This window comes from Hordeum vulgare, chromosome 2H (assembly GCF_904849725.1).
Source record: "Hordeum vulgare subsp. vulgare chromosome 2H, MorexV3_pseudomolecules_assembly, whole genome shotgun sequence".
NCBI lineage: Eukaryota > Viridiplantae > Streptophyta > Magnoliopsida > Poales > Poaceae > Hordeum > Hordeum vulgare.
Genome location: NC_058519.1, coordinates 648,897,490 through 648,919,764, shown reverse-complemented (window position 1 = coordinate 648,919,764; position 22,275 = coordinate 648,897,490). Strand labels below are relative to the sequence as shown.

General features: G+C 46.8%; 1 protein-coding gene across 1 annotated transcript; it reads right to left on the bottom strand.

Moving 5' to 3' along the window:
• Positions 1 to 20,377: 20,377 nt before the first annotated feature.
• Positions 20,378 to 21,005, bottom strand: LOC123431212. Its single transcript, XM_045115039.1, has 4 exons — positions 20,869 to 21,005; positions 20,701 to 20,726; positions 20,510 to 20,625; positions 20,378 to 20,404 (listed from the first exon to the last, which is right to left on the bottom strand). Exons 1-4 carry the CDS (start codon positions 21,003 to 21,005, stop codon positions 20,378 to 20,380), a joined length of 306 nt encoding a protein of 101 aa, XP_044970974.1.
• Positions 21,006 to 22,275: the final 1,270 nt, after the last annotated feature.

The window sequence follows — 22,275 nt, the reverse complement described above, 5'->3', positions numbered from 1 at the left end:
TAGACATGACCCGAGAGACTCCTCGGTCAATATCCAATAGCGGGACCTGGATGCCCATATTGGATCCTACATATTCTACGAAGATCTTATCGTTTGAATCTCAGTGCCAAGGATTCATATAATCCCGTGTGTCATTCCCTTTCTCCTTCGGTATGTTACTTGCCCGAGATTCGATCGTCAGTATCCGCATACCTATTTCAATCTCGTTTACCGGCAAGTCTCTTTACTCGTTCCGTAATACAAGATCCCGCAACTTACACTAAGTTACATTGCTTGCAAGGCTTGTGTGTGATGTTGTATTACCGAGTGGGCCCCGAGATACCTCTCCGTCACACGGAGTGACAAATCCCAGTCTTGATCCATACTAACTCAACTAACACCTTCGGAGATACCTGTAGAGCATCTTTATAGTCACCCAGTTACGTTGCGACGTTTGATACACACAAAGCATTTCTCCGGTGTCAGTGAGTTATATGATCTCATGGTCATAGGAATAAATACTTGACACGCAGAAAACAGTAGCAACAAAATGACACGATCAACATGCTACGTCTATTAGTTTGGGTCTAGTCCATCACGTGATTCTCCCAATGACGTGATCAAGTTATCAAGCAACACCACCTTGTTCATAATCAGAAGACACTGAATATCATCGATCAACTGGCTAGCTAACTAGAGGCATGCTAGGGACGGTGTTTTGTCTATGTATCCACACATGTAAATGAGTCTTCATTCAATACAATTATAGCATGGATAATAAACTATTATCTTGATACAGGAATTATAATAATAACTATACATTTATTATTGCCTCTAGGGCATAATTCCAACAGTCTCCCACTTGCACTAGAGTCAATAATCTAGCCTTCACATCACCATGTGAATTACATTGTAATAAATCTAACACCCATACATTTCTGGTGTCGATCATGTTTTGGCCGTGGAAGAGGTTTAGTCAGCGGGTCTGCTACATTCAGATCCGTGTGCACCTTGCATATATTTACGTCCTCCTCCTCGACGTAGTCGCGGATGAGGTTGAAGCGTCGTTTGATGTGTCTGGTCTTCTTGTGAAACCTTGGTTCCTTTGCCAGGGCAATGGCACCAGTGTTGTCACAGAACAAGGTTATTGGATCCAGTGCACTTGGCACCACTCCAAGATCCGTCATGAACTGCTTCATCCAGACACCCTCCTTAGCCGCCTCCGAGGCAGCCATGTACTCTGCTTCACATGTAGAATCTGCTACGACGCTTTGCTTGGAACTGCACCAGCTTACTGCACCCCCATTAAGAATAAATACGTATCCGGTTTGCGACTTAGAGTCGTCCGGATCTGTGTCAAAGCTTGCATCGACGTAACCTTTTACGGCGAGCTCTTCGTCACCTCCATACACGAGAAACATCTCCTTAGTCCTTTTCAGGTACTTCAGGATATTCTTGACCGCTGTCCAGTGATCCACTCCTGGATTACTCTGGAACCTACCTGCCATACTTATGGCCAGGCTAACATCCGGTCTAGTGCGCAGCATCGCATACATAATAGAACCTATGGCTGAAGCATAGGGGACGGAGCGCATATGCTCTCTATCTTCATCAGTTGCTGGGCACTGAGTCTTACTCAATCTCGTACCTTGTAAAACTGGCAAGAACCCTTTCTTGGACTGTTCCATTTCGAACCTCTTCAAAACTTTATCAAGGTATATGCTTTGTGAAAGTCCTATCAGGCGTTTTGATCTATCCCTATAGATCTTAATGCCTAGAATGTAAGCAGCTTCTCCTAGGTCCTTCGTAGAGAAACTTTTATTCAAGTAACCTTTTATGCTCTCCAAAAGCTCTACGTTGTTTCCAATCAGTAATATGTCATCCACATATAATATTAGAAACTCCACAGAGCTCCCACTCACTTTCTTGTAAATACAAGATTCTCCAACCACTTGTATAAACCCAAATGCTTTGATCACCTCATCAAAGCGTTTGTTCCAACTCCGAGATGCTTGCACCAGTCCATAAATGGATCGCTGGAGCTTGCACACCTTGTTAGCATTTTTAGGATCGACAAAACCTTCGGGTTGCATCATATACAACTCTTCCTTAAGGAAATCGTTAAGGAACGCCGTTTTGACATCCATCTGCCAGATTTCATAATCGAAAAATGCAGCTATTGCTAACATGATTCTGACGGACTTAAGCATCGCTACGGGTGAGAAGGTCTCATCGTAGTCAACTCCTGGAACTTGTGAAAAACCCTTTGCCACAAGTCGAGCTTTATAAACGGTCACATTACCGTCAGCGTCCGTCTTCTTCTTAAAGATCCATTTGTTCTGAATAGCCTTGCGGCCCTCAGGTAGTATCTCCAAAGTCCACACTTTGTTCTCATACATGGATCCTATCTCGGATTTCATGGCTTCTAGCCATTTGTTGGAATCTGGGCCCACCATTGCTTCTTCATAATTTGCAGGTTCATTGTTGTCCAACAACATGATTGATAAGACGGGATTACCGTACCACTCTGGAGCAGCGCGTGATCTCGTCGACCTGCGTGGTTCAACAGAAACTTGAACTGGAGTTTCATGATCATCATCATTAACTTCCTCCTCAACCGGCGTCGCAACGACAGAGGTTTCCCCTTGCCCTGCGCCACAATCCAGAGGGATGAGAGGTTCGACAACCTCGTCAAGTTCTATCTTCCTCCCACTCAATTCTCTCGAGAGAAACTCCTTCTCGAGAAAAGTTCCGTTCTTAGCAACAAACACTTTGCCCTCGGATTTGAGATAGAAGGTGTACCCAACTGTCTCTTTTGGGTAACCTATGAAGACGCATTTTTCCACTTTGGGTTCCAGCTTTTCAGGCTGAAGCTTTTTGACATAAGCATCACATCCCCAAACTTTAAGAAACGACAACTTTGGCCTTTTGCCATACCACAGTTCGTATGGTGTCGTCTCAACGGATTTTGATGGTGCCCTATTTAAAGTGAATGCAGTTGTTTCTAATGCATAACCCCAAAATGATAACGGCAAATCAGTAAGAGACATCATAGATCGCACCATCTCTAACAAAGTACGATTACGACGTTCGGACACACCATTACGCTGTGGTGTTCCAGACGGTGTTAACTGCGAAACAATTCCATATTGTCTTAAGTGAGCACCAAACTCGAAACTCAGATCATCACCCCCACGATCAGACCGTAGGAACTTGATCTTCTTGTTACGATGATTTTCCACTTCACTCTGAAATTGGTTGAACTTTTCAAATGTTTCAGACTTGTGCTTCATCAAGTAGACATAACCATATCTACTTAAATCGTCAGTGAAGGTGAGGAAATAACGATATCCGCCGCGTGCCTCCACGCTAATTGGACCACATACATCGGTATGTATGATTTCCAACAAGTCACTTGCACGCTCCATTGTTCCGGAGAACGGAGTCTTAGTCATCTTGCCCATGAGGCATGGTTCGCACGTGTCAAGTGAATAAAAGTCAAGTGACTCCAAAAGTCCATCAGCATGGAGTTTCTTCATGCGCTTTACACCAATATGACCCAAGCGGCAGTGCCACAAAAATATGGCGCTATCATTGTTTACTCAAATCTTTTGGTCTCAATGTTATGTATATGCGTATCGCTATCAAGATTCAATATGAACAATCCTCTCACATTCGGTGCATGACCATAAAAGATGTTACTCATAGAAATAGAACAACCATTATTCTCAGACTTAAAAGAGTAACCGTCTCGCAATAAACAAGATCCAGATATAATGTTCATGCTCAACGCAGGCACTAAATAACAATGATTTAAGTTCATCACTAATCCCGATGGTAGCTGAAGTGACACTGTGCCGACGGCGATTGCATCAACCTTGGAACCATTTCCTACGCGCATCGTCACTTCGTCTTTCGCCAGCCTTCGTCTATTCCGCGGTTCCTGTTTCGAGTTGCAAATGTGAGCAACATAACCGGTATCGAATACCCAGGCACTACTACAAGAGCCGGTTAAGTACACATCAATAACATGTATATCAAATATACCTGATTTTTCTTTGCCCGCCTTCTTATCTGCCAGATACTTGGGGCAATTGCGCTTCCAGTGACCCATACCCTTGCAATAGAAGCACTCTGTTTCAGGCTTAGGTCCAGCCTTGGGTTTCTTTGGCGGATTGGCAACAGGCTTGCCGCTCTTCTTCGAATTGCCCTTCTTGCCTTTGCCGTTTCTCTTGAAACTAGTGGTCTTGCTCACCATCAACACTTGATGCTCTTTACGGAGTTCAGACTCTGCGACTTTCAGCATCGCAAACAACTCGCCGGGAGACTTGTTCATCCCTTGCATGTTGTAGTTCAACACAAAGCCTTTATAGCTTGGCGGCAGTGATTGAAGGATTCTGTCAGTGATAGCTTCTTGCGGGAGTTCAATCCCCAGCTCAGCTAGACGGTTTGAGTACCCAGACATCTTGAGTACATGTTCACTGACAGACGAGTTTTCCTCCATCTTGCAAGCATAGAATTTATCGGAGGTCTCATACCTCTCGATCCGGGCGTTCTTCTGAAAGATAAACTTCAACTCCTGGAACATCTCAAATGCTCCATGACGCTCAAAGCGACGTTGAAGTCCCGGTTCTAAGCCATACAAGACTGCACATTGAACTATTGAGTAGTCCTCCTTACGTGCTAACCAAGCGTTCTTAACATCCTGATCAGCCGTAGCGGGTGGTTCATCTCCTAGCGCAGCATTAAGGACATAATCCTTCTTCCCAGCATGTAAGATTAGCTTAAGATTACGAGCCCAGTCTACAAAGTTGCTTCCATCATCTTTCAACTTAGCTTTCTCTAAGAACGTATTAAAATTCAGGATGACACTCGCGTGAGCCATGATCTACAACACAAATATATTCAAAGTGGACTTAGACTATGTTCAAGATAATTAGAGTTCAACTTAGTCAAATTATATGCTAAACTCCCACTCAAAAAGTACATCTCTCTAGTCATTTGAGTGGTTCATGATCCACTTACACTATCCCAAGTCCGATCATCACGTGAGTTGAGTATAGTTTCAGTGGTAAGCATCCCTATGCTAATCATATCAACTATATGATTCATGATCGACCTTTCGGTCTCATGTGTTCCGAGGCCATGTCTGCACATGCTAGGCTCGTCAAGCTTAACCCGAGTGTTCCGCGTGCGCAACTGTTTTGCACCCGTTGTATGTGAACGTTGAGTCTATCACACCCGATCATCACGTGGTGTCTCGAAACGACGAACTGTAGCAACGGTGCACAGTCGGGGAGAACACAATTTCGTCTTGAAATTTTAGTGAGAGATCACCTCATAATGCTACCGTCGTACTAAGCAAAATAAGGTGCATAAAAGGATTAAAATCACATGCAATTCATAAGTGACATGATATGGCCATCATCACGTGCTTCTTGATCTCCATCACCAAAGCACCGGCACGATCTTCTTGTCACCGGCGCCACACCATGATCATCCATCAACGTGTTGCCATCGGGGTTGTCGTGCTACTCATGCTATCACTACTAAAGCTACATCCTAGCAAAATAGTAAACGCATCTGCAAGCACATATGTTAGTATAAAGACAACCCTATGGCTCCTGCCGGTTGCCGTACCATCGACGTGCAAGTCGATATTTCTATTACAACATGATCATCTCATACATCCAATATATCACATCACATCGTTGGCCATATCACATCACAATCATACCCTGCAAAAACAAGTTAGACGTCCTCTAATTTTGTTGTTGCATGTTTTACGTGGTGACCAAGGGTATCTAGTAGGATCGCATCTTACTTACGCAAACACCACAACGGAGATCTATGAGTTGCTATTTAACCTCATCCAAGGACCTCCTCGGTCAAATCCGATTCAACTAAAGTTGGAGAAACCATCACTTGCTAGTCATCTTTGAGCAAAGGGGGTTACTCGTAACGATGAAACCAGTCTCTCGTAAGCGTACGAGTAATGTCGGTCCAAGCCGCTTCAATCCAACAATACCGCGGAATCAAGAAAAGACTAAGGAGGGCAGCAAAACGCACATCACCGCCCACAAAAACTTTTGTGTTCTACTCGAGAAGACATCTACGCATGAACCTAGCTCATGATGCCACTGTTGGGGAACGTCGCATGGGAAACAAAAAATTTCCTACGCGCACGAAGACCTATGGAGGTATGTGGTCGGGCACCCGTGAGAAAGTCGTCTCAAATCAGCCCTAATTGCTCCATATATATAGGAGGAGGGAGGGGGACCTTGCCTTGGGGTCCAAGGGACCCTCAAGGGGTCGGCCGAGCCAAGGGGGGGAGGACTCCCCCCCCCAAACCGAGTTGGACTTGGTTTGGTGGGAGGAGTCCCCCTCCCTTCCCACTTCCTCCCTCTTTTTTTTCTTTTCCTTTGATTTCTTTTTCTTGGCGCATAGGCCCCCTTGGGGCTGTCCCACCAGCCCACTAAGGGCTGGTGTGTCTCCCCAAAGCCTATGGGCTTCCCCGGGGTGGGTTGCCCCCCCCCCCCCCCGTTGAACTCCCGGAACCCATTCGTCATTCCCGGTACATTCCCGGTAACTCCGAAAACCTTCCGGTAATCAAATGAGGTCATCCTATATATCAATCTTCGTTTCCGGACCATTCCGGAAACCCTCGTGACGTCCGTGATCTCATCCGGGACTCCGAACAACATTCGGTAACCAACCATATAACTCAAATACGCATAAAACAACGTCGAACCTTAAGTGTGCAGACCCTGCGGGTTCGAGAACTATGTAGACATGACCCGAGAGACTCCTCGGTCAATATCCAATAGCGGGACCTAGATGCCCATATTGGATCCTACATATTCTACGAAGATCTTATCGTTTGAACCTCAGTGCCAAGGATTCATATAATCCCGTATGTCATTCCCTTTGTCCTTCGGTATGTTACTTGCCCGAGATTCGATCGTCAGTATCCGCATACCTATTTCAATCTCGTTTACCGGCAAGTCTCTTTACTCGTTCCGTAATACAAGATCCCGCAACTTACACTAAGTTACATTGCTTGCAAGGCTTGTGTGTGATGTTGTATTACCGAGTGGGCCCCGAGATACCTCTCCGTCACACGGAGTGACAAATCCGAGTCTTGATCCATACTAACTCAACTAACACCTTCGGAGATACCTGTAGAGCATCTTTATAGTCACCCAGTTACGTTGCGACGTTTGATACACACAAAGCATTCCTCCGGTGTCAGTGAGTTATATGATCTCATGGTCATAGGAATAAATACGTGACACGCAGAAAACAGTAGCAACAAAATGACACGATCAACATGCTACGTCTATTAGTTTGGGTCTAGTCCATCACGTGATTCTCCCAATGACGTGATCCAGTTATCAAGCAACAACACCTTGTTCATAATCAGAAGACACTGACTATCATCGATCAACTGGCTAGCTAACTAGAGGCATGCTAGGGACGGTGTTTTGTCTATGTATCCACACATGTAAATGAGTCTTCATTCAATACAATTATAGCATGGATAATAAACTATTATCTTGATACAGGAATTATAATAATAACTATACATTTATTATTGCCTCTAGGGCATAATTCCAACAGGAACGCTGTGCTGAAGCGGATCTTCGTGCCCATAGAAGACTGAAAAGAGTCCCAGAACTTGGAAGTGAAGATACTCCCGCGATCTGATGAGATCATCATAGGTACACCGTGCAACGAGACAACCCTCGAGGTGTACAACTCTGCCAGCTGAGCTGCTGAAATGGACTCCTTGACTGGAAGGAAATGCGCCACTTTACTCAATTTGTCGATGACGACGAAGATAGCGTCATTGCCCTTCTTGGACTTCGGAAACCCTGTGACGAAGTCCATCTCAATGTGATCGAACTTCCACTCGGGAATCGGCAAAGGCTGCAAGAGGCCCGCTGGTCTTTGATGTTCTGCTTTCACCCTTCGACATACATCACACTCATTGACGAATTGAGCAATTTCACGCTTCATACGGGTCCACCAGAACGACTGCTTCAAGTCATGGTACATCTTAGAACATCCCGGATGAATAGAAAGCAGAGAATTGTGAGCTTCTTCCATGATCACCTTCCTGAGATCACCTTTCGGGACGACAAGGCGGTCCTCGAAAAACAAAGTGTCCCTGGCATCCACAGTGAAACACTTATACTTGGGAAGACTCTTTCCCACACCAATCTTGACCTTCTTCACCATAGTATCAAGTAGCTGAGCTGCTCTGACCTGATCTTCCAAGGTAGGAGAGATCTGATGGTTCGCAAGAAAACCCTGAGGAACCAGCTGAAGATTGAGCTTCCTGAAAGACTCAGAAAGACCCGCCTGGAGAGGTTGCAGAATCAGACTGTTGCAATATGCTTTCCTGCTCAATGCATCTGCCACCACATTTGCCTTGCCTGGCGTGTACTCAACACTCGGATTAAAATCCTGGAGCATTTCCACCCAACGTCTTTGCCGAAGATTCAAGTTAGGCTGAGTGAAGATATACTTGAGGCTCTTGTGATCGGTGAACACTTCAACCTTACGTTCCAACAAGAGATGTCTCCAAGTCATCAAGGCATGCACAACAGCTGCTAGCTCGAGATCGTGCACATGATAGTTCTTCTCCGCAGGCTTCAGCTGCCTGGAGGTATAAGCAACCACCTTCCTATCTTGCATCAAGACTGCACCAAAACCCTGAAGAGAAGCATCGCAAAAGACCTGGTACGGCTTGGAATCATCCGGAGGAGCCAATACCGGAGTGGAGGTAAGCTTCTCTTTGAGTGTATCAAAAGCCAGTTGACACTCTGGAGACCACACATACTTGACACCCTTCTGAAGAAGACTAGAGAGCGGCTTGGCGATTTTGGAGAAGTTCTCAACGAATCTTCTGCAATATCCGGCAAGACCGAGAAAGCTTCGAAGCTGCTTCACATTCTGCGGAGGTTCCCATTCAACAATGGCCTGAACCTTGGACGGATCAACCTTAATGCCCTCAGCAGAGATAATATGCCCAAGATACACCACTTCTTTCAGCCAGAACTCGCACTTGGAAAACTTGGCATACAGCTTGTATTCTCTCAGTTTATCAAGCACCAACCTGAGATGTTTCTCATGTTCTTCCTCATCCTCAGAAAAAACCAGAATGTCATCGAGATAAAGCAAGACAAACTCATTCTTGAATGGCGAGAAAATATAGTTCATCAATCGGCAAAAAGTTGGAGGAGCATTAGCCAGACCAAAAGACATGACCGTATACTCATATGAGCCAAAACTGGTCCTGAAAGCCGTCTTTGGAATGTCTTCCTCACGAATGCGAATCTGATGATAGCCCATTCTGAGATCAAGCTTGGAGAATACTTTAGCACCTTTCAGCTGCTCGAACAACTCATTTATGTTCGGAAGCGGATATTTGTTCTTGATTGTCTTCTTATTCAATGGGCGGTAATCGACACACAGTCGTTCCGTGCCATCCTTCTTCTTGACAAACAGAACACCACATCCCCACGGAGACGAGCTTGGTCTGATCAAACCCAAACGCTCCTGCTCATCGAGTTGTCTCTTGAGTTCTTTCAACTCCTCTGGACCCAGCTTGTACGGCCTCTTGCACACTGGCTCTGTGCCTGGCTCAAGCTCAATGACGAACTCCACTTCACGGTGCGGAGGCATCCCTGGCAACTCTTCAGGAAACACGTCCTGATATTCGCAGACTACTGGAACTTGCTCAATGGGATTGATCTCACCCTTTTCATTCAAGGAGAACAAGCGGACTGTGTGATCGCGCGCCGCGAATATAATCACATCCTCCGAAGAGTGGGTCAGCTTCACTTCTTTAGCTTCACAATCAATTGATGCCTTATTCATGGCCAACCAGTCCATACCAAGGATCAAATCAATGTCGGACTTGCCCAAGACAATAGGAGACGCCAGAAAAGCATAATTGTCCAACTTGATAGAAACATCCGGAACCATCATGAACGAACTCATACGCATGCCCGGAGAAACCACACGGAAGGGACTATCCAAATGAATTGCAAGAATATCATGCTTAGCTAAGAAAGGCTTGGAGATGAAGCAATGCGAAGCACCAGAATCAAACAAGACTTTAGCAGGAAAATGATTGACTAGGAGATTACCCATGATCACATCCGAAGAATTTTCTGCCTCAGCTGCATTCACCATGTTGACTCGAGCTGATCTGGGGTTGAACTTCACAAGAGCGTTGCTAGGAGGTTTTCCTGGAGGAGGCGGCGGCAGACGGAGCTGAGAAGTGCATTTGTTGGCATAGTGACCCTTCTGCCCACATTTGTGACAAGTGACATCTGCTGGCTGCCGGAACTGAATCTGAGGAGGCCCTTGCTTCTGATGCTGATATCTCTGCTGGAATCCGGGGTTGGGTGGGCAGGAAGAACCACGTCCACCTGAGTGCTTCGGCTGCTGAGAGTGCCGAGGAGGAGGAGGAGGAGAAACCCAAAACCTCTGTTGCTTCTGAACCACCTGAGTCGAGGAAGAGCTGGAATCTCTGAAACGTTTCTTGGAGTTCTCCACCCTGAGCAAGGCTGCCTCTGCTCTGAGAGCTAAGTTATAGAATTTGCCAAACTCCTCAGGATCGTGCAAAGCGAGTGCTAACTGCAAATCCTCCTTCAAGCCACCCCTGAACTGGTATATCTTGCTCTTCTGATCCGGAACATCCTGCAATGCGTACCGGGCGAGCTCGTGGAACTCAACATTGTACTTGTACACAGAATTGCTGCCCTGCTTCAAGCGCGTGAACTTCTCACACATCTCCTCAACAAAACTGGATGGAATGTAGTGGGACCTGAAGTCACGACAGAACTCGTCCCAAGACATCACCCTGCCACCTCTGGAGTCCTTAAGCTGCTGCCACCAAATAGAAGCCTGCCCCTTCAACTGGAATGTTGCAAACTTGACATAATCCTCTGGACGCACATTGCTACACTCGAAATGCTTGTTCATTTCACGGATCCAATCTTCCGCGTCAAACGGCTGGTCGCAAGAAGTGAACGTCCTACGCTGGTTTGACAGGAACTGACTCAGACTGGCGTAGTGATTGCCACCCTGCTGGAAATTGCCTTGCTGATGATTGGCTCTCTCCTGGATCAACTGCAACAGCATCTGAGTATTTGCATTGGTAGCTGCCATCATCGCCTGCCAGGCCTCTGCAGGAGGAGGCGGCGGCGGTGGCGGAGGAGGAGGTGGAGGCGGCATATCCTCACGCGCTGGGGTCTGACGAGTTGGTGGAGCCATCCTGAAAACGGACAACATATTAGTCCACAGAATATTTGACGATAAGCTGAATCAAAAGATAGAATATCTGAATAGAACTTAGCATTGCACTCCACAACATAGCAAGAGTGCATTCTCAAAGTAACAGACGACAAAATTCCGATAAGGGGCCACAGCAAACAAGCGTGAGCTAGAACTGCTCGGAACAAACATAAGATCGAGATTTCCCAAACCTCAATCAAGCGTTTGTAGGAAGATAGTCCTATAAGATACTACCAGATATCCCACCTATGAATTCCCGAAATAGTTGTCATGTAATCAGGCACACGGATACAAGGAGTATTTCACACAACTCCTAATCTAAACCGTCACCTGTATCACACCCTTCAACACCCAACCAGCATCTCGGACCTTCGTCTACAACAGATCCTCGTGATCACAACGATACAAAGTGTGGTAGTACCCCCGAACAATCTACACCAGTACTGGGGACGTCGGGGTTATCTCACCACTACCCGTATTGAAGCAATAACGAACACCCTCCGTTCTTAGGTACTCAGAAATCTGAATGATGGCGATGTGCGCGATAATCCCTGGAGCTCAACTCCCCTGATACTTAGAGCAGATAGGAGGCACCAGGACACGATTCCGTCACATCAAAATCATATAGATTTCACAAACACCCGCGTGATCCTAAAAAAAAAAATTTGAGCGGGAAAAGGAGTAGAGTTAAAGATTTCCTAAGACGGAAGCCTCACCAGAGCAAACAAGAGGAGAAAAATGAAACCTACTCTCCGATATAACTAAGACCCAAAACATTTACTAGACTCGACTCGGCCAAATACGATCACACAAAGGTTCCTATGGTCGTAAGGCTCTGATTACCAACTTGTAACGACCAAGATGCGGTCCTTTCCGATCTGGGGGTCGAGGCCCCCAAATAGGAAAGAAGCGCATCTAAGTGTTTTGCAAGCAAGTAAACATAGCACATGATAATAAATAAAGTAGACAATCTGGGATTCAACTGTCTTCTTATTAAAATACAGAGTACAACGCAGATACAAACAAGGTAGTTCCGGTACGGACTACAAAACAAGGAAAATGCTATGCTACCCGCTGCAGGCCCACGATCACGACCACGGCTCAGTCCTCTGGATAGTTCACATAAAGGCGATCTGTCTCCTCGTCGTACTGCCACGCCAACTGGGTGCCGTCGGGATCATCTGCCTCAGGGGTACCTGTACCTGCTGGGAGTTTCGGAGGAATCCGTGAGTCACGGGGACTCAGCAATCTAAGACCTTGGTGTCAGAACTAGTCATATTATTGGGTAAGGAAGGGGTGAAGTGTTTCAGGCTGCTGCATCCTAAGGTTGAATAAGTGGCTAGCATACGCAAAGGAGAAGTGACAGTGTTCTATACTAACGATCGTGAATACTTGATCAGAAAGTGATCCTGAACACCTACCTACGGCATTCATAACCCCACCGTGTTCCCGATCGAAGAGAGATCTTCGAAGGGACAGTCACGGTTACGCACACAGTTGGCATGTTTTATTAGTTTATGTTTAAGTTTTCTAATACCGGATGTTAACAAAATATTCCAAGTTGCCACATAACCGCGGGCACGGCTTTCCGAAAGATTAAACCCTGCAGGGGTGCTCCAACTAGTCCATCACAAACGAACACAGGCCGCAAAGTCATCCTCTATCACGAATCTCGTGATCTCGTCGGATTCCTTAGAGGAAAGCCTCAACTCTGGGGAAAACCAAAGCTTTACCGGAATTCCTATACGCAAGATATACCGCTAAGGTAAGACAAGGCTAGCAGGACCTCCCGACGTGTCGACGACCCTGATAAGAGCCGCGTATCTCAGTCTCAGGACACGCCGGATGAGCGATGGTTACCACGCCAAAACTCCGAGTTGCCCCGGGGAGCGTAATAAGCTGCTCTGGTTTGGTCCAACACTCATGAGGAGCACTGGCCCGGGTTGTTGATTAAGAAACCTCGGGGTAGCTATTCCCTATGCAGTTTATTATTAAGTGATTAGCAAATAGTACCAATGTTGGGTCCTGCCGGACAAGCCTTAACACTACGCGATTTATCAAGGGGGTCCCCATAACAACCCCGATCGTGTTAGGAGCGATCATTATGGAATCAAACACCGGTAACCGGTAACTAAGGCGGCAATAACGGAACAAGACACCCGGCAAAAGGCTAGGCCTCCCGTCATTTACCAAATATATAGATACATTAATTAAATAACATAAATTAATATAATGATATCAAGCTCATGGCAACTCATGAGTTATAAACACCTGCAACTAACAATGCTAACATTAGTAGCTGAGCAAGCCTACCTAGCCATGCAAATTTGCTAGGAAAGAGTAAGGTGTTTGGGCTCATGGCATATGAAGAGGCAATATATTTTCAGTGGTAGGCAGCGAGCAATAACATGGAATCGAAACTAACATAACAAGTCTAGATATGGGATCAAGGTCATGTCATCTTGCCTGTGATATCCTCAGCTTGGAATGGTTCTGGATCGTCCTGCACGTACTCTCCTGACTCCACGTAATCGGTCTCCGCTCCCGGTGCTACCCAACACAAAAATAACAGCCAATGAACAGCAGCACCACAAAATGCAACAATCACATGATGCATGAGATGAAAGTTGAGCATGCACCACTATTTTTAACACTAGCACAAGCAAGATAAACTACAACAAGTTCCTGGACAGAACTTTGCACTAAACTATTTGGACATGCATGGGAATGATATGAACAGATGCATCTCGTAAAAAGGTGCAAAACCATGTAAAGAACTTTGCAAACGGAGCTACGGATCAACGGGAATCAACGAAACACGATATGAAGCCCTGCGTGAAAGATTCATCACCACACACACAATTGGCACAAATCTGGTGTTCCCAGGTTGCCAAGACACATATTAATCCAACATGAATGAAATGGAGCAAGGTAGAACACCCCAACTACAATTGAACACAAACTTTGAACAAAAAGTCAAAACTACGCAATCTGCCAGTTTCTGCATCTTAGCTGTTTGTGAGCAACATGCAACATAGCTACAGGTCTTCAAATATGACAAATAATATATGTGGCTGTTGCCAACCAAGAACACTACAAGCTCCAGCAAGAATCACAGCAAAAGGAATTAAACTCTAGAAGATACAAGGCCACAAACTTTCCCAAAACCATCAGTTCTCAGGGACTTAGTGAAAATTCCTGCACCTGAGTTTCTGTTTCTCTTCTGAAGCTTTTTGACATCAATCAAAACGCAAGCTACTGGACTCCAAATGACTTGAAAATTGACAGGAAGCTTCACAAACATACCAGGTTCAAAACACTAGCACTGAACTAAGTCCAGTTCTCCACATAATGACCAGAACAACCTTGCCTACAGGGGAAGAAAATGTTTTCAGCATCCCGGACTTAGTGAAATTTTCAGAGTTCAAAATCTGGAATTTTTTTACAGCCACATGCCCACTTTGTCTAGACATAGTTTGCACACACATGTTCCCAAGAGGTGTTTGACACCACTATGGTGTTGAGTACAAACCCCTACAACTAACACACCAAAACCCATGCCTTTGGGCTCCATCTATATCATGGAAACAAAGCCCAAACTTCCAACAAAATGAAAATGCAAATCCATAAGGTATGCTTTTAAGATGACAACTACATAGGAGGGTTTCATGTGCACAATGACAAAGTGACATGGGGGTTTGAACCCCATGTTTGTGTCATGCACATCAACAACTCCAACACACACAATTCCACTCAAGCACTAGCATCAAGCTCACACATAAGAAATCTTTGTCTAACAAGAGAGTATGCACACCTCCCACATATGGGCATGTGATGGTGCACACTCTCACAAGCATCACTAGGATCTTCCTAGTATTCATGTCACCATCAATATGCAAACTACCACAACAATCCACACCCTCACATGCTAACATACATAGCTATCTAGTGCTACCCTTCACCTCAAGACATGTGATGAGGGGGAGGCACCCACACCCCACTATATCAAAGCAAGCTAATAAAACTACCAGATCCCTTAGCCCACACTAAAGATCACAAGCTAGGGCTTTGCAAGAGTAGCTAGGGCAACTAATCAGCTCCACACACTACACCCATATTTAACAAGGCATCTAGCATCATGCCCTAATCAAGGTTGGCTCCTCATCACCAAGGTACAACCACTATAAGCATCACCGGCTAGCAAAACTATTTATCACCCCTAGTATGTAAAACATACTCACAACTAAATCTATACCACTATTCTAGCAGGAACAGGAGCAATCACCACTGCGTAGGAGTGTTTAAAATAAAAACAACAGGGAACAAAAACTGAAAGACACAAGTGTAGGAGTTCGGACACAGAAATAAAAAGGCAGGGAGAAAAAAAACAAAAGCAAAAAAAACAATAGATCAGGGGCTGCTGGGATTCGATCCCAGACCCTGGTGTCCAGCACCACCTACTCACGCCACTGCGCTGCGGCACTACTTGTTGACATGAGAAGGAGAGATGCAAGGTAAGGTGATGGCAGGCCCTCTGATGCAAATAAACCATCCAGATCCACAAAAGAAAGGCGCCGAGGGGGGGACTCGATCCCTAGACCTCTCATCAGGCGCATGCATATGACCGAGAGAAACTACCACCAGGCTACGAACCGGAGTCTGGCTAAGGCTAGAAGGTAAAGCAGAAACACACGCATCTCACGAGAAGCATCCCGCCGGCGGCCGGACCCGAGGACGCTGGCGGCGCCACTCCCGGCCACCACCGGCAGGGGAAACCAACAGCGGGGCCCGCGGGACTCTCGGGGGATCCATTTTCTCCCTGAGCGCGGGAAAAGGACTCCGCTTGGCTGCCGGAACTGCAACTGCCGGAACTTCATGCCCGCCTGGGAGCACGCGACAGAGAACCTGGCAGGGAGAAAAAAAACAGAAGCAAAAAAAATAATAGATCAGGGGCTGCTGGGATTCGATCCCAGACCCTGGCGCTACTACCGAGAGGGGGGGGAGGAAGCCCCTGCTACAACCCATACATCTAACAGCAACAAACTAAACTCTCGAACTCTGCACATACACACAATAACAGACTCCTAGCGAACGGCGGCAGAGAAGACGACGACCCCGCCGCGGATCTGGACCGGACCGAGGAGGAGGAAGCACTGGGCAGCGGGCCTCACCTTGGGGAGAAGAGGGGGCGCCGGACGGGACGGAGGAACGCCGGAGGCGAAGAAGAGGAGCTGACGCTGTTCGCCCGGTTCGCCCCGTTGACGGGGACGAGCTCGACCGGGGGGGGGGGGGGGCGCTCCTCGGGGTCCTAGCGCCGGGAATGGGACGGAGGAAGCCGCCCCGAGCCCCCGGACATGGCGGCCGGTGCCGGAGACGACGGATCGGCGGTTGACGAAGGAGGCGCTGCACTCTCTCTCTCTCTGCTTCCTCTCTGTTACTTACCAGGGAAGAACGAGGGCAGGAGGACTCTGGCGGCGCTGGGGAAAAACGGAGTGGGAACCCTAGGGCGTAGGGAGGGGGTCCCGGACTTCTCTTTAACGTCTCGGGAGGCGAGCTCGAGCCGCTGGATCAAAGAGAGAGTAATCGAGAGGTGGAGCGCGCGTCGTACAGGGGTGACGTCGGGAGGAAGAAGGAGCGCTCGCCAGTGGGCTCTGTCGCCAGGGGTGGAGTCCAACTGGGCCAGCACGGGAGAAAGCTTAATGGGCCAGGGAAAGAATTAGCTACCCAGGGAAGGAAAGGAAAAAATCTATTATCCAAAATAACTACTGGGTTAAAAAAATAAAAGGAGGATCCTGTTAGACCTAAGAAATAATGGCCCAGTAGGGAAAAATAGACAAGCAATATTTGGTGATGTTTGAAGTAAATGCAATACAGTAATTAAGCTACTATTTTGAATTTATCACACCACTAGACATTTTAGAATCATCTTTGGGAAGAAGGAATTTTGACAAGAATAAAAATAGGAGGGAAAAGGAGTTAAAAGGCAAGAGCTTACAAAGGCTAGCACACCCTCTTGCATCACACACACCATTATCACATGCATCACAAGGTAGTGCAACACCACCATTTAATGCTAGCAAGATCACATGCACTCACACACCCCAACACTACTCCCATTAGACTCAAATGCAACATGATCATGGCATGCAATCATAAGTATGGCAAGGAATGATATGTAATTCATGCATGCAAGGGAAGTAAGCACTAGGGAACACACATGAATTCATGGCACAAAATGATATCATCAAGATCTCTGACAAGGTAGCCCCCACATGGAAGGTTACAAGAAGGGAAAGTCCTACACTTGGGGCATTACAATGCGACCCTATCCTCAATTTGGCACGAAGCTCTCGTCAGGGATAGAAGCGCATCTTGTCGTGTCGCAAAAATGGATATCGTTACAAGTACATGTACTGAAAAGAAGAGATACATATACAGAGTTGGCTTACACTCGCCACAAGCTACATCAGAGTCACATCAGTAGATTACATAACCGTCACGAGTAAGAGCAGGGTCCGACTACGGATGAAAACAAACGACAAAAGAAGAACGACGTTCATCCTTGCTATCCCAGGCTGCCGGCCTGGAACCCATCCTAGATCGATGACGACGAAGAAGAAGAAGCAACTCCAAATGAACAATCAACACGCTCACGTCAAGAAACCTTTACCTGTACCTGCAACTGGTGTTGTAGTAATCTGTGAGTCACAAGGGACTCAACAATCTCATTTCCAAAGGTATCAAGACTAGCAAAGCTTAATGGGTGAGGCATGGTTAAGTGGTGAGGTTGCGGCAGCGGCTAAGCATATATTTGGTGGCTAACTTACGAGTACAGGAAATAAAAGGGGGAAGATCTACGCATAGCGGACGTGAACTACTGATGATCAAATGAATGATCCTGAACACCTACCTACATCAGACATAACCCCACCGTGTCCTCGATCGGAGATAGAACTCACGAAAGAGACAGTCACGGTTACGCACACAGTTGGCATATTTTAATTAAGTTAACTTCAAGTTATCTAGAACCAGTGTTAAACAAAGTTTCCACGTTGCCACATAACCGCGGGCACGACTTTCCGAAAAGATTTAACCCTGCAGGGGTGCTCCAACTAGTCCATCACAAATTACCACAAGCCGCATAGAAATCCTCAATCACGAAGATCGCGATCTCGTCGGATTCCCTAGTGGAAAACCTCAACTCTGAGATTACCCAAAGCATCACCGGAATCCCGATGCACAAGATATCTCGTCGAAGGTAAAACTAATCCAGCAAGGCCACCCGGTGTGTCGACGAACCTGATAGGAGCATGCATCTCGTTCTCAGGACACACCGTCTATGCAAAGTGGACGGGAACCAAACCTCGAGTTGCCCCGTGGTGGCACCGCCGACTGCTAGGTGGGTGGACCAACACTCATGAGGAGCACTGGCCCGGGGGTTGATTAAATTAGTCCGCGGGTGCCGGCGGGTCCCTATGCATTATTATTAGGTTATTAGGCAAATGTAGTACCAAAGTTGGGCCTTGCCAGACCAGCTTTAATCTAAAACGAATTATCAAGGGGGTCCCCATAACAACCCTGATCGTGTTAGGAGCGCTCATTTATGGAACATAACACCGATAGCCGGAAACTAAGGGGGCAAAGTTGGAACAAAACACCAGGCTAGAAAGGCCGAGCCTTCCACCTTTTACCAAGTATATAGGTCCATTAAATTAAATAGCATTAATATGGTGATATAACAAGGAACCCATGCTTTCGCATGGAAGCATCTGCACCTGCAACTAGCAACGCTAACAACAAGGTTAAGCAAGCAGTAACATAGCCAATCAGTGGTTTGCTAGGTTGAACAGGTTGAAGGTTTTCATGGCATTGTTGAGAGGCTGATATTTAACAGGTGGTAGGCAACGAGACATAATCAATAGAAGCGATAAAAACTAGCATGGCAATAATAGTAATGGTATATGGGGAAATGGTCATCTTGCCTGAGATCCCGCTTGGAAGAAGAATGCCTCCGTGAAGTAGACGAACCGATGTAGTCGAACGGGTCCTCACAATCCGACACGCTGCGGAACTCTATCGAGACGAAGCAAACCGGAAACACAAATCAACACACAGAATTCACCACACGATGCAACAACACAAATGATGCATGAGCAGCTGAAAACATGCAAGACACGGCATGACAATTCACGACAATCAAACACTACACATTAAGTGGAGTTCAATATGCAACGAGTTGCATATTGACGAAACTCCACGTTAATTATTTAGTTCTATCCCGATTATTAACACGTCAATATTAAAATTTTGTTAACATGGCAAGGGGTGAAGCACAAATTAAACTACCTATCTAGGCATTTTAAATGAGGCCGGAAACGACATCTAGCATCTCCGAAACGACCCCACGTGCTAAATTCTAATTCTGTCCAGATTTGTCCTAATCACATTTTAAGTTTGTTAAACAGCAAAACAAAGTGGTTCACGTGTTTCTCATCGTTCTGGCCCATTTATATATATGGCACATCTCCAACGGAGGTACGGTTAAATAACTACGTCCTAAACCGCTTCTAACATATCGACACGCAAACTGAAGCAAACAACACGTTTATGTAATTTTATCATGCATGAAAGTTGGTTTTTGAGAAACTACGGAAAATTCTAAGAAACTTACATGTTGAAATCATTTTAATCCGATGCACGGTTGATAATCTACGAGCACTTGAAAAACAAATCATTTTTTCTAAAAAAAGAAGATAAAATTATAGGTTGTAGAAAAGAAAGAAGAACTAAAACGGGCCCATACAGAACACATGCCCGCAGGTCCAAAGGGCGCAGGGTTACTATGATGGGCACTGGGCGAGCTATTCTACTCATAAAAGATCAAAGCAACAAAATAATAAAAGGGCTGCCAGGGATTCGATCCCTGGTCGCTTGGGGAACTAATTGTGGCACTGGCCACTAGGCCAGATACACTATCGTCTCCATGGAACGACTGCAGACTTGATGAACCTCACGGTGGGTCACCAGGGCGCTGACCAGCTGGGCTACGGTGGACTTTAGTACACAAACGATGACTGCGCGAGAAGTATCATACACGCACGCTTAACTGACGAAACTGCAAAACGAGACAGAACAACTCTGTTTCAGATGCAGGTTGCTGGGCTGCGCGACGCGACGAACAGAGCGATGGTCGGCGGATCCAGGGCGAGGCGATCCATACCGAGAGCAGGGATGGGCTGTTCCAGGACTGGGGCATCCATTCCTCGCGACAGGAGCTCGATCCGACGCACGAGCACATGGGAGAGGTCCAACTCCTGCTTGCTAACAACGATGTTCCTGAACCAGCGAGAGAAAGAATTCAGAGGAAGAGAGAGACCCGAGGGGAGAGGGAAGGACGTGCAACCGGCCTACCTGCTGGTGGAGCTCCGGCGAGGAGATCCTTGGGGCGGCCGGGGCAGCCTGCAGCAGCGGAAGCTGGCCACGCTGGCCATGGCGGCTCCTGTAGCTGCGAGCTGAGTTCGCTCCCTGACAGAGAAGGGGAAAAAAACCAAGAGAGAGAGAGAGATAGATCAGAGGAGGAAGGAGATGGGAAGGAGCACGAGGAAGAACAGAGAGCATGGGACGGCGGTTCGGCTCACCGGCGGGAGGACGAGGCGGGGCGGAGGAGGATTCGAGCGGCAATGATGTCCATGGCCGTTTGCCTGTTCCTGGTTCATGGGGAGAGATGAGATAGAGGAAAAATTCAGAGAGGAAAAACACGGGCAGAGAAGCAGAGAGAGAGATGGCTAACTGTGAAGATCCTACCAGCGGCAATGGAGGATCTCGTGGGTTGGGTGCGGCAGGTTGGATGGATGGATTGGGTTGGATTGGCTAGCGCTGAAATACAGCAGAGATGGTCGGAGGCTGCTCGTTGTCGTCATGGATGCCGAGACAGAGGGAGGCGGCGGCGACTGCGGGTGGATGGGACAGATGCAAGATTTTAGGGTTGAGTTTGGTATATATAGCAGCGGGTTGGGTTTTAGGGGCATCTGGACCATCCGATTAAGATCGGGTGGTCGAGATAAATAGGTTAGGAAGTCCAATGGACAAACCGATGACGGTTTGCGGTAAAGCGGGGTTGATCCGGACCCCATGGTCACGAGCGTACTTTCGGGTCGGGGGGGTTCGGACCGGGCTGCGCGGCAACGAGATTTTTAAAACACCGATGACGTCCGACGGTAGATCGACTACGGTGCCGCTACGGTCGACCGTTCGGGGACCAGACGGACTCCGATCGTGACGAAATTCGACAGGCGGCCTGGCTATATTAAAATAAGACCGCACGTCAAATCTCAACCCGATCAGAGAAAGTTTTACGCAAGCTTTAAAAACAGGGTTTTGACGGTGCCGCGGGCGCGTGCGTGTGCGGTCGGACTCCGAACGGTCAACGACGAGAACCGGCAACTAACAACGGATGCGAGTTTTGAAAACTGGCGGCAACGGGATGCCGATGCAAAGCTGATGATGCGCATGATGCAAAGATGATGCGACAAAAGAAAAATAGACACACGACGAAAATGGAAAGAGAGAGGAATCTTCTGGAACGTCGGCATCGGGCTGTCACAACTCTCCTACACTACAAGAAGATCTCACCCCAAGATCCAAGAATGAAAGGGGGGATAGGATGAGAAAAGCAAAAGGTAAAACTTAGTCGCTTCTTTGACAAACGAGTGAAACGAACGATCCTTGAAGGTTGCAAAGAGATGAGGAATGATAAGAGAAGAAGCAAGAATTCACGGAAAATTTCGGCAGCACTTCAGTAGGAAAATGGGACAAAAAATTCGATAAGAAGAGAGAATTAGACAATATACATAACAAACAACTAAATAGAACAAGGGAACACCATGATCTTGATAGAACAACATAATAGACCCAAAAGAGCAACAACACAATGCCTCCGGAACAAGAGAATATGAACTAGCTCAAGCAGAAGAAGAGAATGAAGAG